Source organism: the organism of the source record quoted next, unplaced genomic scaffold (genome assembly GCF_019419815.1).
Source record: "Pyrus x bretschneideri cultivar Hongxiangsu unplaced genomic scaffold, Pyrus_bretschneideri_v1 Contig38, whole genome shotgun sequence".
Lineage (NCBI taxonomy): Eukaryota > Viridiplantae > Streptophyta > Magnoliopsida > Rosales > Rosaceae > Pyrus > Pyrus x bretschneideri.
The window spans coordinates 2,039,266-2,059,028 of NW_025999701.1; the positions used below are offsets into that span (position 1 = coordinate 2,039,266).

The window sequence follows — 19,763 nt, forward strand, 5'->3', positions numbered from 1 at the left end:
CGTCTCCACTCGCTTTTGGCCCAAGAGGAAGCATACTGGAGACAAAGATCACGGGAGAATTGGATGAAACTGGGGGATCAGAATACGAGGTTTTTTCATCAAAAAGCTAATCTAAGGCAGCGCAAGAATGGTTTATGTGGTCCGTTTGATAATAATGGTGCATGGCACGAGGATAATGAAGGTATGGAGAATGTTATTGTCCAGTATTTCAGACTCTATTTGACTCGCAGGGACAACAAAATGCGTCGGTGGTCCTTGATCATGTTTTACGACAAGTGACGGCTGCTATGAATTGTGACCTTCTGTTACCATTTACAAACGATGAGATAAAGTTTGCATTGTTCCAAATGCACCCTACGAAAGCACCGGGGCCAGACGGTATGTCGCCTGGATTTTATTAGAAGCATTGGGATATTGTGGGGCAGGATGTGTGTGATGGAGTTAGGTCTCTTCTCTCTTTGGGTGGTATGTTGCGAAAGATTAATTTTACTCATGTGACCCTTGTTCCAAAGAACAAGGATCCCATGATGATGACCCAACTCCGTCCGATCAGTCTGTGTAATGTCATTTACAAAATCTGTTCAAAAGTCCTTACTAATCGATTGAAGCGTATCTTACCAGATATTATCTCTCCGATTCAGAGTCTGTTTGTACCTGGTAGATTAATTTCGGATAATTGTTTAGTGGCGTCAGAGATTGTGCATCATATTCATTAGAAGAAGAGTGGTTGGAATGGTGTGATGGCATTGAAATTGGATAATAGTAAAGTCTACGATCGTATCGAATGGAGTTTCTTGGAACAAATGATGAGGAAACTGGGATTTGCCGATGATTGGATATCTCTCATTATGATGTGTGTCACCACTGTCACATATTCATTCAAACTTAATGGGGAGCCAGTGGGCTATGTGCATCTAAAGCGAGGTATACGACAAGGGGATCCATTATCACCCTTCTTATTTGTTCTATGTGCTGAAGGATTGTCAGTGTCACGCCCCGATCCTGACATACGTCCTGGATCAACACGCGATGTCACCAAATACTCGTATATCTAACATACCCGTCTCCGGGATATGGCAAATCACAACTCGAGAATCAAAACTCATAGTAATTTTTTTGTATACTTTATGGCTGCATCTAACCTCCTCATTAGACTTCCTATGTACCCTCATTAGGGATCAAGTCATTCGTAATTCACCATTGCTATAACTCGACATATAACACAGTCTGTTTAAAGCCAAAATGCATAACATTCCTCAATCAAACATTTGGACTTGACAAGCATGAATGATTCGATTCAAACTACATAACAACCCGCAAGACAATCAAAGTTTCTATTTCATCCATCATATAAATCATTATGTTTCAACATAAAATCGCTATTCATATCATGTAATATATCAAAGAATCAAAAAAGCACAATAGTATCCTCTAGTAGCATTGATCACAGATCTAATCATTTTAATAACAATCATATTCAACATCCTTCCACAATCATGTCAAGTAACCCATTCCATGGTATCAAGGAGGCACGATATTAACATTTAATTATGTTAATCAGCCAATCAAATCACATCTCAATGCTCATAATTAATAAAGGACTTCTATATAATTCCCTGCCTGGATTTCAAGTAATAACTTGATAATTCTAATTTATATTCACAAGATTTATTGTGGGGAATTCCCATTCACTCGAATATAGGGTACAAGTCTAACTTATGGAAATGAGCAAGAGTAGGGATTCCAGACTACTCAACGGAATCGAAAACTATCAATCGGTTTCTCGTATGTAAAATTAGTGTCATCGATCACAATCTATAAACATCAAACATAGAATCATGCTTTATGAAATCATAATCAAGTCATTGACAACTTCGAAGGAGTCACCCAGACATCCAACGACTTTTCTAATTCAAAGCACAAGATTCTCAAAATCCATCATTCATACGTACATTAAAAACTAGGGCTAGAGGGACGCAGTTCAGCCGAAGCTTATATCTTTGAAGCTATCATTCAACGGAATCAGGGAGTAGGAGGGATTTCGGACCATCTCTTAACGGAATCCGAATGGATACAATTCCGGACCACGGACCATCACTCAACGGAATTACAGAGTAGGAGGGATTCCGAACCATCTCTCAACGGAATCCGAGTGGATACGATTCTGGACCATCACTCAACAGAATTGCGGAGGGCCAACAACCATATATACAACGGCTCAAAGAAATGAGACAAACACAAGTTACTTAATTTACAAAAGTTCAACCAAGGGAAATAAGGCACAAATACTAAATTTAGAACGAATCAACCAGGAGATAAAACCATATCGAAGCAATAAATCCCCATCACTACGGGTTAACGGTCTACCACTAGTCCTCACATTTCATTACAACATGCCAAGCAAACCAATCAAACCATATTTCAATATATACATGTCAAATCTCATTTCATAAACTTCAATCAATGTCTCAGTATTGGAAATAACAATTCAATAGAAACATATTCATAAAACCAAATCATATACACATAGGATAATAATTACGAAAATAGAATAATCACCAATATCACTTATATTAAAGTCACTCACAGAAATGATAAACCTATATCAAATCAAACCATCTACTATGTAACATTGCAAAACTAGAAATAACCAAATGTTGTGCACGGAGTTTGTCTTCATAAATGGTAAAATGCCACCTATTGGTAATCACACATCTTGGTCCTTTGTGGAACAATAGTTATCATGATATAAGTAATGATCCATCAGAGCTATCATTGAGATGTGAAACCATGCCAACTACACAACATTTTTCTTAAACATACATGTTTGGACTTCATTAATAGCAACTAGATCATAAAAAAAAAAAAATCCATATTATTTGTAGCACATTCTTGCAGGAAAGCAAGACAACCTTGGAAGGAGCATGAGAATAAAACTTGATCCCACTTTTAATCCCACATGACTTGTAGAATAGCTAGCTAACGTACCATAGTTGAAGGCATCCGGAAAACATAATCAAGACCAATATACATCTTTGAGGGTTGGAAATGTAGAAGTATAGTTAAACTAAAGCTGTAAGGGACTTTCCAGCATGCACTAATGTACTATTAGATTACCGCATAACACAAATATTTACAGCTCGGTGCAAAGAAAGTAGAGAAGTTATTTGACGAGGTCTTACTCCAAGGAGATAATATCAATAACCACTTCCCAATAGTGTAAAAGAGTTAATTCAATACTACCATATGTGCATCATCATGGTGCAAAGACTGCAGCTCATGTCTCACAAATTCTATAATCTACAGAGACATTGTGATCTGATGACAACTAAATAGAGAGCACCTCCCTTGTTGCTTCACTAATCTCCCCATGACAGCACGATAATCAACCAACGCATTTCAACCAAATGTATGTTCTCACAGTAAATTAATAATCCTAATTCTGCAGATATATAGTATCTCAAGAAATACGCTTTCCAATCTTTAATTATGGGAATTCTAGTTCTTTAATTCAAAAACTACCTCTTATCCATACTGAAGCATGCCAATTTGAAATAACAAAACTCATTGAAAAAAAAATCAAAATAACAGAACCAAAGCAATCCAAATCCAATGACAAGAAACCAAAGTGGAAAACCTTATCCTAATAATCTGAACTCGGAAAGCTAGAAACTATAGATACCATGCTGCTAAAGCTGGATCAAGAACTCGTTTGGTTTCTCTTTGAAACCAAAAACCCAAGGCTGAGACTTGATAAATGATGGGGGTATCACTGTCACCTTATCAGTGAACAAAACAAAGCAGATCAAAACTGATAGTGGTTGGAGAAGTTGAGTTTAGATAGGAAAATAGGAGAAGAGTAGAAGACTACAGGCCCCCCTGCACTTGTCCACACCCTTCTCCGATTCATCCCCCTTCTTTTCCCTCCTTACCTCATTCTGATTGGCAGCTCCTCTCCTTTCTCCCCTTTCTCATTGGTCCCCTTTTCCACTTAAGATGGCCGGTCCTTTAATCCCAAAAGTGTTTGGGCCTTTTTATCCTTAAGTGGAAATTAAAATAATTCCCACAATCTATAGTTTCACAACTTCAAATGTCCGTAACTATATTGTTATAACCCGGACTCGCAAACGGCTTTTGCATATGCATTCGTGGCTTCGAGACCTATTCGAAAACGTTACTTGTGACCTCAAAAGGTCAACGAGTAAATAATAATTTTTCAAACTTCACTCTTCGTAACTAGTTTAATTGAAATCTAATTTCAAATAAACTAATATAAATTCTCAAAAAAATAATATAAAATCTCAATAATACAAATACGTAGATTATAACAATGAAATCCGAAAACAGAATTTCACAGTCAGCATTATTTGATGCGTGGGACAGGCAAGGCTGATTAAAAGGGGTGGCTGTATGTAAGGAGGCGCCCATAGTCCGTCACTTATTGTTTGCGGATGATAGTTTCATTTTTGTGAGAAGTTCGTTGCAAGAATGTTTAGAGGTTAAGCACTTATTAAAAGTTTACGAGGATGCTTCTCGTCAAGCTGTTAATTATCAGAAGAGTTGTGTGGCTTTTAGTGACAATCTTAATGAGTATGATGGTCAATTACTGGCGGATTGCTTGGGTGTAATAAGGGTTCCGTATCATGACCGCTATCTTGGTTTACCAGTATTTGTGGGTAAGGCAAAAAAGGCAACGTTCTCTTATTTGAAAGATATATTGTGGAATAAGCTTAATGGGTGGAGAGGAAGCTTGTTGAGTAGTGCAGGGAAAGAAATCTTGATAAAAACCGTGGCACAAGTTGTGCCATTGTTTACTATGCAAACGTTTTTACTTCCTAAGACACTTTGCGAAGAGCTAGGTCAAATGGTTGCTCAGTTTTGGTGGGGACGTGAATTGGGTAAACGTCGAATCCATTGGATGAAGTGGAGTAAAATGTGTAAACCTAAAAGTGAGGGGGTTTAGAGTTTAAAGATTTATACGCTTTCAACCTTGCTTTACTTGCTAAACAAGGATGGTGTTTAATCTAACACCCTGATTCTCTTGTTGCCCGTATTTTCAAGGCTAAGTACTACCTGAAGTCAGATTTTCTACAAGCTGCGGTGAGAACAAATGTGTCATATAGCTGGAGAAGTTTTGGTGGAAGCGCGCGTAGTCATTTAGAGAGGTGCTCGATGGAGAGTTGGCGATGGTTTGAAAATTAAAATCTGGGGGGATAGCTGGCTGCCTAGACAGAATTTCTTTGAAGTGTTAAGTGCTATTCCTCCTGGAGTGGCTCACGATAGTACAGTGGATAGTTTGCTAGGGGATGAAGGTTGTGTCCGCTGGAATAGGGATTTAATTACAAGCATATTTTACGAAGAGGAGGCTCAGCTGATTCAGAGCATTCCATTAAGTTATTTCAAGCCACCGGATCGATTGATATAGGTCGTGGAGAAGGATGGCCTATTTTCGACAAAGAGCGCCTACTTGGTAGCTCGGACAGGAGGAAATGTTGGAGGGGAGGAGACCACGACTTCCGAAATGCATGGGGAGTTGAAACATATGTGGAAGGCTTTGTGGAGAGCTTGTGTCCCTGAAAAGGTGAAGATTTGTGTATGGAGGTGCTGTTTAGATGCCTTACCAACACGGGCAAATTTGATGAGACGTAAAGTGATCACAAATGATGCTTGCCAGTTCTGTCAGGGAGAATCAGAAACTGTCGAACATGTGTTTGTAAGCTTCCCTAGATCAGCGTCCATATGGTTTGCTAGTCCTCTATGCTTGAGGACGGACCGACAATTACATGGTGGATTCCGTATATGGTTGGTGGAGGTGGCAGGGTTACTTGCACGTCAAAGTTTTGATCTAGCTTTGATTTTAATATGGGGTATCTGGAAAGAACGCAACTCTTTTTTATGGAATGGAAGGGCATTGAATCAGGTGGAGATTGTTTGCAAATCACAAGCATGGTTGCAGGAATTTAGGAAATGGCACGACTCGAAGAAGGGCAGCAGTCGGACAACCACTCATAAATGGGAGAAACCTACTGTGGGATGGGTTAAATGTAACTTTGATGGGGCGTGGGATGACCTAGGTCAAAGAGGGGGTGTTGGTGTCGTGGTGCGAGACGAGAAGGGGTACTTCGTTGCAGCCACTGCGCTGCAGTTCAGAGGGATTAGCTCGGCAATTTTGGCTGAAATTATGGCTGCTCGGGCAGCAGTCCTATTTGCACGTAATCTGGGAGTGTCGCAAATGGTAGTGCAGGAAGATGCAATGATGGTTATTAATGCGTTGCAGAATGACAAGGTAGCACTATGCAATGGTATGCTTGGTAATGTTCTGCTTGACGCCAGGCAAATGTTGCAGTCTTTTCAGAATTGGAAGGCTACGTATGGTCGACGTGAGACAAGGTTGCTCATCGGCTTGCGAGATTGGGATTGATTTTGGGTACTCAAATCTCATGCTTTGAGGAACCTTCTGATGTAATTTTTTATTTTCTTGTTGAGGATAGTATTCCTAGTTAATTTTTAAGGTGTGGGATGCTCTTTTTCCCTTGAACTGGGTCGAAAGCCCCGGCGAGATTTTTATCGAGGCCCACTATTAGCACCCTATCCTTAAGACTGCATGATTTCTTGCTCATTAATGGAATATCGTACTTCTTTAAAAAGAAAAAAAAAAAAAAAAAAAAACTAGAAAAGTTGAAGTGTTTGGTTGATGTATTGGTATTACAGTGCACCTATTTTCCAAAGATATTTATATTCAAAACCTATGTTATCCTAGACAACCAAAATGATATTTGAATTGATTGGTGTTCAATTAGTAATGCCAAGTTATAGGGGAAATACGACAGACCTTTACGGAGATTGATTATATTAAATTTCGTGGAATTCTATATTATTGTTGATCTTATTGGTTGATTACTCTTGTTAAGTGTTATTTGGATATGTATACGTCATTGTTTCGTTGGATGTCTGTTTGTTATTGACTATGGAATTACTCTTGGTTGACAATATATTGTGTATATGGGAATGATGAAATGAAAGTATTTGTGATCTGTGGTTGGAACTTCTAGTGTTGAGAAATGAATTACGAAAGCGGGGTAATGGAAATGATCTTTTGTGTAATTGAGCTAAACTCTTAGTAGGTACTAGGTCTCAGGCAAGCCCACAATGCACAGTTTCTTTTCTAGTAATTTGGGGTTGGCGACGAAGAGTTTTGGCAAGACGACTAACAAAAGGGGAAACTAGGATGGTTGAGTTATAGGGGGTGTATAATAGAACATTTGAACCACCATTGCAGAGGTAAAATGCACTGTATGCGACGTGCAAGTCCATGTGTTTTATTATATGAATTAACAAGAATAGTCGAAGAGTTTGCATTGCACTCATGCATTGTTATTGCTAATAATGTGATATTTGGTTATATGATTTCAAGACACTTAATTTAGTATTGTCAATTTAGTGTGATAAGGTTATGTCCCTATTAAGCTGTTAAAGCTCACCCCCTATTGTTATGCAGGTTTATGAACTAAACAATTAAAAAGAGTAGACGGGATGAGATGTGATTAAGTGTGAGGATAGAATTTTGTACTTATTTATTTTAGCCTTGTAAATAATTCTCGATTCTTTTTATAAGAGAAATTTTATATATTTTCACCCCTTTCACCTTTTCTTTCTATTTATTTTTATTTTTATTCAAGCAGTGGGCGCAGGGTTCATTTTTCTGTCGACCTGGGTCCGGGGCGTGACACAAAATTTTGAGCTTCCATTGGAGAAAGATTGCACTGTGCTTTATTTTTTTGTTAAAAATAAAATAAAATAAAATAAAAGCTTCCATGGCCAATTTCATATCCCGACCCGGGACGGATCACTTTCCGGGCCCGACTCCACCGTAGCACGATATTGTTCACTTTGGGCCCCAACCATGCCCTCACGGTTTTGTTTTTGGAAACTCACACGAGAACTTCCCGATGGGTCACCCATCTTAGGAATGCTCTCGCACGCTACTCGCTTAACTTCGGAGTTCCTACGGAACCCGAAACCAGTGAGCTCCCAAAAGGCCTCATGCTAGGTAAGGATAGAAATATACATTTAAGGATCACTCTCCTGTGCGATGTGGGATGTCACAGTCGAGGCCAGTAAACAATAATTCCAAAAATAAGGATTGGCCACTGAAAGGCCTACATGAGCTAACTTGTCCGCAACCAAGTTTGCCTCCCTAAAAATATGATGCCAGCAAATCATCTAAAAGGCCAACGTTAGTTGTTTAATAATCTTTAATAATCGGTGAGAGATGCCATGGGGGCTTCCACAGGCCCTTGCACTAACTAAATGATCAATACAGAATCCGCTTCCACCTCTAGCTTCTCCACATCTCTGCGCCTGGAGATGACAATTCTAACCGTTAAATCCGAAAACTATGGATAACCGCCAGGGTGGATTGGATTTGGGTATGAAAATTCGAATATATTATGGATATGGAAAAAAACCCGTGAATATTATTCGGTTATGGTTTTAGATATGGTTATAAGGGTCCTCAATCCGAACCAAATAATGTATAATATAATTATATATATTATAATACAAGCAAGTGGCCTACCATAGTGATGGGAATGAGTGTTTCCCTTGCACCACGACGTAGGTGCGAACTCCGTCAACTCCTTAATCTAACAAATATATCGTTTGACAAATTATATATAGATATATATATATATATATTTAAATATATATATATATATATATATATATATATTCATTTTCCACCGATTCTATTACCTTGAAAATACAAAAGTTGCATTTTGAGGGGTTCAAAAGTTTTGATATAATCAAAATCAATCAGAATTCTATGGTACTTATGAAAGATATTAAAGATCAGCCAACATCATCAATATTTAGCTTTAATTTTTATACTCCACAAGATCCATCCATTCAATCATTTTATACATCAAATATTTAATGACAAAATTAATACTAAGTTATAATGCGTCAATTGAATGAATATATTTTTTGTATTGACGAAGATGGATATAACTATTAACCGATAAGAAATCTGTTACACGATGGGTATGATTATGGATAATAAATGATGGTTGATTTATGATTATGGATATCGTTAATTTTCGTTGTAATGAGGATGAAAATAACATTTTCATCCTCAAATCGAACCATTATCATTCCTATTTGCGCCTGGTAAACAAACGACCATATTTTAACACAGAAACCTCTACAACCGAAATAATGACACCATCAAGATCCAAAGCACCGGCCCAATAGGTTGACCATCCTCATCCCTAAGAACAAACGTGGTTGCAACTTTCTCCTGACAAACCGATCTGTCAAATTTTAATTTTAAAAAAGTCATGAGAGGGAGGACGCCAACAAATAATTTATCAGTAACACTGGCTGCTCTTAGAGTATTTTATTTTTTATTTTATTATTATTTTATTTTATTAAATTAGCCTCAAAATAGGATAAACCAACTCTAGCTGGAATTGCAATGCTCCTGGAAGAATGAGGAATATACTTCGAAACACTTTGTTATTTCTATCATTCCCAATTTCAAAAAAGCTTTATTAAGCCAACTCAAACTATTGCACTCGACACTATTAATAGATTCCAACCAATCCAAGATATCGTTCAACTGAACGGTATTATTCAACCAAGGATTCAGCAGCGAACGGTTCCACATTTCTTTTGAAAACTCACAATTAAGAAAGAGATGATTTTGAGTCTCATCATCCTTTCCACACAAAGGACACGATTTATCCATATTTTGAATATATTTACTAAACCTCACCCTAGTGTTCAATTTACAATGAATAAGAAGGCAAGCAAAAATTGTTACCGTATGCGGGATAATTAACTTCCACATCCTCTTAAGGAGCTTTTGCCGATTCATTTCTTGGTTTTTATTGCTCTAAATCCAAGTGGCTGACTTAATTGAAAGCTCATCAGAAGAGGAGTGGTCCTAAATAAAGTAATCCTCCTTATCTTGCAAGGGAATAGACACCAAACAAAATTTTCTCACAGTATCCACATCCAGAACTCGCAAGAGTTTATCCCTATCCCAACTCTTATTATCAATAAAATCACTAACTTGAATTTTTGGATTACTATTTTGCCCTTGACTTACCAGAATAAGATGGAATAATGGGTAAGGAAAAATCCCATCTATGGGTCCAAAAAATGATATCCTTACCATTACCCACCACCCACCTCATTCTCATGTGAATACTGTGTCTATTAATTAAAATGTCTTTCCAAGCCACAGAATGATTTTGCTTAATCTTGCAACCTAGGAAATCCCCCTTTTTTAAGTATTTCCTTTTCACAACTTGGACCCACAAATTATTCTCATCCTTTAAAACTTTCCAACTATTAGCAAGACAAGCATTATTGAAATGATCCATCTTGGTCCTCCGAATTACACAGTTCGCTCCAAGCTATAGGCGAAGATTTCCTATCTCTCCCCCAGATCAACTTTCTGTAAAACAACCAAAATTCTATTTTAAAGAGTTAAATTTAAAAAAAAAATTAAGAAAACTCATCTCCATGAGTAAATGAGTCTTTACTGTAGCAAAATGAGCAGTCTCTCTTTAAATTTAGAGTGTAACAACTCACTTGCAAATTATTAAAAAATAATAATAAAACTCAAGTGTAGAGCAAGGAGAAAAGGAAGAGAGAGAATGTTGTTTTACAAAATGAGTGGGTTTAGTTTAAATTGTTAACAATAAAATATTCAAAGCTTGTTAAAATGAAGCTTTTTATTTTTTTTTTATTTTTTATTTTTTTATTTTTTTGGAGAAGAGGGATAATTCATTCAACATTAACATCAACATCAATACATCATAACAATTACATCAACCACATGTAAATCAGAAGGGTCTTGGAAGAAACCTTGACCGAGCAAACCAGTGGAAAAAACCTTGGCCAAGGAAAAAGAGACCATACATGCACAGTACAAATGAACCCCAACCCTGGACTCAACCATGACACTACGCAATAGCCATGGAGGTCCGGTTTCAACCCAAAACGATAACTCACGACATTGTGCACTATAACGAGCCAATCCATGTGTCACAAAATTAGCTTCAGTTCGTACATAAACAATCGTAATCTAGTGCGCGCTTGATCAAAGCCCGAATCCCATCCACAAAAACCTTGTCCGCAACTAAACAAATTCCATTATTGTTAATAAGTTGAACTGGGTAGCTAAAATAAAGCGTTGTTAGAAATGAAAAATTAAACTTAGTAGTTAGAATGGTTTTTTGGCATTGTTCCCTTGCTAGTTAACAATAATTTTTCTTGAAGATGCTCTAGGACACATTTAGGAAGGTTTTAAGAAGGTGTTTGTTCTTGGGGTGCTTGGTAGTTGGTACAATTCTGTTGAGCTCATAAAATATTTTTAATATCAGGATAAGCTCAATCAATCATTTATGTTGTGAGGAGGTCAATAAATATAAAGTTTATCAAGCAGTATTTTCTTTCCCAAGCAAGTGGTATTAATCCGAGGATTTAAAAAGAGTTATAAATTCATAAAGTTTAACAGAGTTCAATAAAAAAATTGGAAGAATGTTAAGGTCTTAAATAAATTATCGGTCTCTATAGAATTTACATTAAAAATAGAAAAAAAAATAATATTTAATAAAAAATTGATTGAATCACATTATTGCTAGCCCATTGTGAGGTTAAACCCACGCCTCCCCCTTAGTGTAGATAATATTGTTTATTAAAAAAAAAAAAACAATCATTTGACAATTAATTTAATCATACTATTATCCGCGTGCAAAAAACATTTTTTATAACTGGTATTACACGCCTCTTTAGATGTTTTGAACGTGTTTAAAAATAGAGAAAATAATGTTTAATAAACAACTGATTGAATCACATTATTGCTAGTCCATTATGAGGCTAAGCCCACCCCATCCCTCTTAGTGTAGATAATATCGTTTGTTAAAAAAAAAAAATCACTTGACAACTTATTTAATCACATTATTATCCACGTGTGAAATACCTTTTTTTATAACCGGCATTACACGCCTCTTAAGATATTTTAAACGTGTTTAAAAATAGAGAAATTGAATCACATTAAACAAAAGGAAAATCAAATATTTGAAGTAAATGAATAATTTTAGATCATGCTAGAAGAAACCCCTCATAAACCAATTAAAGCAACTGAATTCACATAATAAAATCGGTCTCCATAGAATTTACATTAAACATAGAAAAAATAATTGATTGAATCACATTATTGCTAGCCCATTGTGAGGTTAAGTCCACCCTTCTCCATCTTAGTGTAGATAATATCATTTGTTTAAAAAAAAAAAACAATCATTTGACAATTAATTTAATCATATTATTATCTGCGTGTGAAAGACCTTTTTTTATAACCAGCATTACATGCCCCTTAAGATGTTTTGAACGTGTTTAAAAATAGAGAAAATGATATTTAATAAACAACTGATTGAATCAAATTATCGCTAGCCTATTGTGAGGCTAAGCCCACCCGCTCCCCTTTAGTGTAGATAATAATTTGTTAAAAAAAAAAATTTGACAACTTATTTAATCACATTATTATCCGCGTGCGAAAGATCTTTTTTATAACCGACATTACACGCCTCTTAAGATGTTTTAAGCGTGTTTAAAAATAAAGAAATTGAATCACATAATTGCTAGCCTATTGTGAGGTACTAATTAAAAAAAAAAAAAAAAAAAAAAAAAACTGTACCAAAAAATTAATTATTAAAAAAACACTGTTAAAATGACAAAAATGCCCCTGCCTTATTTGATGCATTATTTTGGGACGCCTCTGAAGTTTTTTGTCTTGGGAGCATTTTTGTCCAAATATTTTGTTGAAGCTTGGTGACACCAAAAGCACTATTCACCTTTTGTGTTCTCTTTATATATATATATATATATATATATATATATATATATATATATATATATATATATATAAGATTTGGCTTTCTTCTGTTGACTGCTACCAAAAATCGCCAGTTGGAATGGTGCTTCAACCATTTTCAATATGCTTCTTATGTTATTGTCAAATTTTCTTAAAATCATAGTCTATAACTACTATATAAGAGCACAAGAAGTCAATACTAACTTTTTCAGAGAGTGATTATCCACTTTTGCATTTAATATCTATTGTACTTCAAGTGCAAATTTTGATTCTGCCATAATCTTCTTAATTTTATTATTCTTATCGGTAACAATTCCATTATACATTAGACCCATATAAAATGAGTACTCAAAAAGTCAAAATTTTATTGTGTCATTTGTACATGTTTTTTTTGTTTTTGGAGTGTTGTAATTATGAGGTCAAAAGTTCTTTATCTGAAATTGTTTCTCATTTTGGCAAATGAACGCATCCAATACGCTATTACACCCCATGAAATTATTACTTCAAAAACCAAAAAATTATTTGGTGTCATTTGTACACGCCTTTTATTTTTTAAGTGTTGTTGTTTTGATGGGGTCAAAAGTTCTTGATCTGAAATATTTGTTTTTCAATACTTATGTAATGGCTATATTAACCAAACAAATATCTTATTTTGGAATGGTAATTGAGAACTAATAAAATTAAAAAGTCATATATTTTTTTTAGTACAAAAGGTTTTGTATTTAATTCTCAACAACTTTACTATTTTTTATATTTAAATAAAAATAATTAAAGAGCTAAAATTTGGACCGAGCAGAGCGACTTGCTCATTGGCCTGAATTTTTTTGACCCGTGGGTTGAGTAAGGGCATTTTACATATTCGGCATGTAGTCATTGAAAAAATATAAGGCCGCTCTGCGACCATTTCATTGAAAGAAAATAAAATACCACATTGCCCTGACGCTTTGTTATTTGTTGGTTGAGAAAATAAAAAGAAATCGGTAGAAAAGTCAAGGTGCCGCTGTAAGGTTAGTTGACTAAATAGACAATTTAGATTTCTTCTGTTGATCGCCCTCACTTTGTAGTGGCTGTTGGAATGGTGAGTTAATCATTTTCAGTATACATTTAAAACTCCAACAACCACAAAAACACGTAGTATGTGAATTTTGAAATCACACATGACCGGTCATTGTCTGGAACACGAATGCCAATATGCCATATCAAATTTGTGGACTATGAGATTTATGAGATTTTCAACTAATAGAATAACGTAACAACATTATTTACTTTACATAAACTTTTTTCAAGGAATAAGAAAATTACTTTGCAAAAATAGTAATCCATGTGATTTTTCTACATGTGAATGGTAATGAACTATTCATGTGGGCCATCAACATATTATATTATAACAGAGTTTCTATATTATTTATATCGAACTTTTAACATCCGTAACTTCTTCGTTATCGTTCCGATTCGCCAACGGCTTTCACCTACATCCTTGTGGGATTGAGCTCTATTTGAGAACACTAAAGGTTTACAGTTTTAAATGATTGCTTACGAAAATTCAAACTTTGTAACTAAGTAAATAAAATTCTAAAATTAGCAAAATTTGATTTAAAATAAAAATCGCATAATTATGATTTTTTTGAGATGTTCTATGTGGCATGACATCTCCTTTAGAGATGTTCTAAATCATAAGAATTAAATGGGTTTTTGAACTTTAATCCTTGAAGAAGATTAAAATTTAATAAAATCTAGTGTTTGATTACATAAGGGGGTAGGGGAGTGGGCTAAGCCGCACAATGGGCTAAGCCGCACAATGGGCTAGCGATAATGTGGGATCAAATTCGCCTTTAGCGAGAATTGAACCCAAGAACTCTCACTTATCAGTGAAGAGGAATACCACTAGACCGTAGTACTAAATGACGATTACAAATCAATTTAAGACCTTTAATGTATACTTAATTCAAATTTATATTATATTTTTGTTTTAATATTTAACGATTTAATGCCTCCACATTAAACTTTAAATTTATTATTATAGACATTCTAATTCATTAATTTTGTGTAACTTCCATATTGAAGCTCATATCATGGATGGACAAAAACAACAAACCTGAAGATTATTTGCACCGTCTGCGAGTACAGATGAGAAGAAAGGGCGTGACCAATGGAGAATTCTTGGCAGCAGGATTCAGGGAGCAAACTTGTTATTAGAGAGTTCAAGGATATCTTGGACAAAAGATTTTTCAATGTGCTAGGAACATGGGATGGAACACCACATGTCTCTATACAAGTGGTTAGATTCTTCTATTTAAAAAATAAAATTTCCCACCATTTAAATAATAACGGGTGGTGTACCACTTGTGTTACTGTTACAACGAAATTTCTATCTTGGACGAGCATGAGAAAGAGGGAGGGAACCTGAAGACCACGGCAAGCATGACAGACTTTAGGGATTTTGTAACCTTAATGGTCTAATTGATCTAGGCTTCACGGGTTATCCCTTTACGTAGAAAATCAGGAGAGGAGGGATTTATACAACAAAGATTTGACCGGGGATTAGCATCGCTTTAATGGTTCAATTTGGTATGATTTTTATTTTTTATGTTTTAGTTCACTAGGTTTGCTAGATTCGGTATGATCAATTTGGTACGGTTTGTATTTTTTATGTTTTAGTTCATTAGGTCCGATAGATTCGGTGTGGTTAATTTGGTATAGTTCGTATTTTTTATGTTTTAGTCCATTAGGTCTGGTCAATTTGGTACGGTTTGTATTTTTTATGTTTTAGTTCATTAGGTCCGTTAATTTTTGCATTATTGATTTGTTGGGCCTTATACATTAATTATGGTTTACAAAATAGAAAACTTCATTTTAATCCCTAAATAAGATTGGTTTTTCAATAACATTGTACCTAAGATTAAAAATTAAAAATAGTCCTCCATATCAGATTATAGAATTCAATGTCACATTCAATATGTATATATATATATATTTTTAATAAATTTTGTTGCATTTTTAGTTTCCCTATTTACCCTTATTACTCTCGTAAAACCAATTAGAGAAACAAATATATAATTAATTTTCCAAGAATGCTTACTTAACTAGATCCATAATTAACATGTTCGTTATAACAATAACATTATGGTCATTACCATAAACCTCCATGTGTTATTCCAATCAAAGAACCCAGATAACTCAGAAACCATGATCAAACAAAAAAAGCTAGGAAATTCAGAAACCAAAAATCTTGTTGTATTCGGAAGAAAAAAAAGAAAAAAAAAGCTTTTAGATGCCAAATTGATGGTGAATCGAGAAATAAATGAAAAACAACACAAATAGAGAAAATGGAATGTGAAATCACAACTTAATTGACCGTACCGAATTGATTAGACCTACACTATATAGTACCTAACCGACTTTACTGAATGGATGAGACCTAATTGACAGTACCTAAATGAACAATTTTGTATGTAGAACAATATAGTGTACCTATAATCTCAATGCAATTTTTTTATTTTATAGTTTTGGATTCAATAAATTAATAATGAATCCAAAGATAAATGAAAAGAAAAATTTTGTATGTAGAGAAAATGGATCGCGAAATCACAACCTAATTAACTGTGCCAAATTGATAGTACCTAAACTTTGTAACATACCTAATTTATTGAACCTAAACTATCATACCTAGTGAACTAAAACATAAAAAATACAAATCGTACCAAATTGATTGTACCAAATCTATCGAACCTAAACCATATAACGTACTTAATTGACCGTACCGAAACTATCAGACATAAATTAATACATTCTTCACAGAATATAAAATTTGAATAAATATAAAAAACAAAAAGAAAACAATAAACAAAAAGTAGGCAGTTATAGACAATAAAGATGGTATTTTTCAGACAATGAAGATGGAGGTTACTTTTATGAGTGATAATGATGTAACCGTTACATTTTTCAAATTTTGATGGTGGAGGTTACATTGTAGACGGTAAGGATTGTTGTGAATAGTATTAAAACTTGTGGTTTTATTATAAGTGACTTGTCATGGTGCATTAAAATGAAGGATCTTTTTTAGACGTTGAAAACCTTTCATGTTATATTCTAAAAGTCATCTTTGACAAGCCCTTATCTCTAAATGTCCCTTTACAAAATACTTTTCAATTTTTTGTGTTTGAATCCCTTAAAAGGGGTAATATAGGCAAACCAAAAATGCTGTAAATTCATAAAAAGTAATTAAATCTGACATGCAGTATATAAGCTGACGTGGACACGAGTCGCATGACTATTTTTAGTTTTTCATCTTACATGCGGTACTATTAAAAGCATAATCTTTTTTAGGGATTCAAATGAAGTTTTCCATAAAGTGAATTAGAATAGTAATGGCACATCTTTGGTATTTTTGTAAGGAGCCCTTTTTCTCTTCTATTCACTCCTATTTAATCATGTTCGTTGTTTTTGTTTGATTTATTCAATTGGATGATCGAAAAATAGAGAGGTGTTGAAAATGTTAAAGGTGTGTGAAAAACCAACTTCCGTTCGTAAGAGCTGGAGTAGCGTTTGGATAAGGATGTTACATACTCGACTTTTCATTATTGAAAATTTGACACCAATTTATTTAATTTTCACCATTATTTGTTCTCGTCATCAAGTGAAGAAAACAAATGCAAGACAGTAGGAAAAAAAAACACACACAAAAAAAAAAAAAAAAAAAAAAAAACAGAGGAGATAGCTAGTCCACAACATCCATGATCAATTCTGAAGGCGATATAAAGGAATAGCGAGCAGATTCTTGGCCCTTGAAACTGCAAGACCAAACTCCTCAGCCATATCCAACTCATTTGGCAACATGTTATCTGGAAGTTCCCAATCAAAACAATGCACAAGCTGAGCCAACACAAAGTGTACCACAGTAATCCCTAACTGCATTCCAACGCAACGTCTTCTGCCAGAGCCAAACGGTAGAATCTGAAAGTGGTGTCCTCTAACATCAACATTGCTATCCTCAAACCTCTCTGGTACGAACTTCTCTGCATCTTCCCAAGCACTTGGGTCTCTCCCGATTGCCCACACGTTTACGATAACGCGTGACTTTTTCGGTATGTGGTAGCCATCGACAGTGCAATCTTCGATGGCTGCATGAGGAAGCAACAATGGTAACACAGGATGTAGCCTCATGGTTTCCTTCACTACCATATCCAAATACTCCAATTTCTCCGTGTCTGATTCCTCCACCATTCTATTCAGACCTACAACATTTTTTATCTCCTTTTGGACTTTCTTCATAACCTGTGGATGCCTCATGAGTTCCGAGAGCGCCCACAGGACAGTTGTTGATGATGTGTCCGCTGAGGCCACTAACATGTCCTGCCAATAAATTTTCCATTGCTAGATGAAGTATATATAGTCGGGTGACATATGTACATAGATGACAATTTAATGTACATGATAAATCATAAATTTGTATCGTCAATAATCAATCTTGTATATTCAAACAAATGTTGACCTTATGGTTCAAAAGCACACAATCTGAGACCACGTCATGCTAAATTGTCTAATAAGAAACAATTTCGTTTTAATTTGAAGTAAAGCAAGATTAAAAAGACAAATATGTAAAATGATGATACGTAAACTTACCGACATCATGGCTTTGATATTCAAGCGTTCGATTCGGTAGTCCGATTCTTCGGACCCCATGTAGGCCAGCATGGCATCAGTAAAGTCTTTCGTTCTTTCTGCATCCATGGATTGAAGATGCTCGTCAATAATCTTCTCGTAAAAATCATCAAACACCTTGTTAACAGCCTTCATTTTTTTAGTGAGCCCTTGCAGGTCAAGCGGTGCAATACAAGGAAAGAAATCTCCCCAGTTAGGTGCTCCTGCTAGTTTCAAACCCTCTTTCATAACATACACGATACCCCTCCCGCCAAACTCCTCGTCCTTGTACTTCTTCCCAAACACCATCCGGCAGGTCATGTCAATCCCGAGCGACATGACCTTGTCAGTGAGATTGGCAATGCGTCGATTATTGGCGTCCTCTTGAACAGATTTTATCAAGAGAGCAACCTCTTCTCTCCTCATGGACTTGAAAGAGTTGATCTTTTGGTTGCTAAGTAATTCGAGCATGCAAAGCTTTCGCATGTTCGTCCAATACGAGCCATACTCAGCAAAGCTCAAGCTTTTTTGCCCAAAGATGAGGTGCTTTGCACCTTCATTAGGTGGTCTATTTGCGAAATTAAGGTCGTGTGTTTTGAGGAACAGCTCGGCCGCTCGTGCGGAAGAGACAACGACAGTATGCTGGAGGCCTAACCTCAAGTACATGATGTCACCGTATTTCTGGGCTAGTTGACGAAGATCCATGGTAGGGAACTTCCCTAACAAATGGAGGCTGCCAAAAATAGGAAACCCTCTCGGACCAGGAGGTAACATCTTGTTCTTGGTTTTTGATATGCATGCTTGCACGATGCGAACAAGGGCAAGCACCCCAATTGTTGCCCAAATCCAAAGTGCCATATTGATATTGCGCTCTTTGGGAGTTCTCAAATGGTTGAGCTAAGCTAGCTGGCAAAGTTTTTTTAAGAGAGGTTTCCAGCTATTTCACTTTGAGTATTATGAATGCTAGCTGATGCTTCGTTTTATAGATCTATAAAACTTGAAAGGTCAAAGCTAGTTTCAAACATAATAATTGTAGATTAGAAAGTCAATTTTTTTGCAATGGATAATGTTAAGGAGATCAATTTTTTAAATCAAATTTTGTAAATCAAAATTTTAAACCAAATTTTGTAAACCAAATTTTTAAGCTAAATCTTCACGACTCTTTGGAAAGATTTTTTAATGTGTTCAGAACATGAGATAATACACAATGTATCTCTATACAAATGATAAGATTCTTGTG

At 35.4% G+C, this 19,763-nt stretch overlaps 1 protein-coding gene across 1 annotated transcript; it reads right to left on the minus strand.

The window, feature by feature from the left end:
• Nucleotides 1–17,601: 17,601 nt before the first annotated feature.
• LOC103961839 (cytochrome P450 71AU50-like) lies at nucleotides 17,602–19,454 on the minus strand. The gene is made up of 2 exons (XM_009374452.3): nucleotides 18,506–19,454; nucleotides 17,602–18,235 (listed from the first exon to the last, which is right to left on the minus strand). Exons 1-2 carry the CDS (start codon nucleotides 19,379–19,381, stop codon nucleotides 17,621–17,623), a joined length of 1,491 nt encoding a protein of 496 aa, XP_009372727.3. The 5' UTR covers nucleotides 19,382–19,454; the 3' UTR covers nucleotides 17,602–17,620.
• Between the last annotated feature and the right edge of the window lie 309 nt (nucleotides 19,455–19,763).

Bases quoted from the DNA above. Each gene is read 5' to 3' on its own strand.
- LOC103961839 (XM_009374452.3), bottom strand. From the start codon at position 19,381: ATGGCACTTTGGATTTGGGCAACAATTGGGGTGCTTGCCCTTGTTCGC. The intron at 18,236-18,505 runs GTAAGTTTACGT...ATTTATTGGCAG, and splicing joins ATATCAAAGCCATGATGTCG to GACATGTTAGTGGCCTCAGC.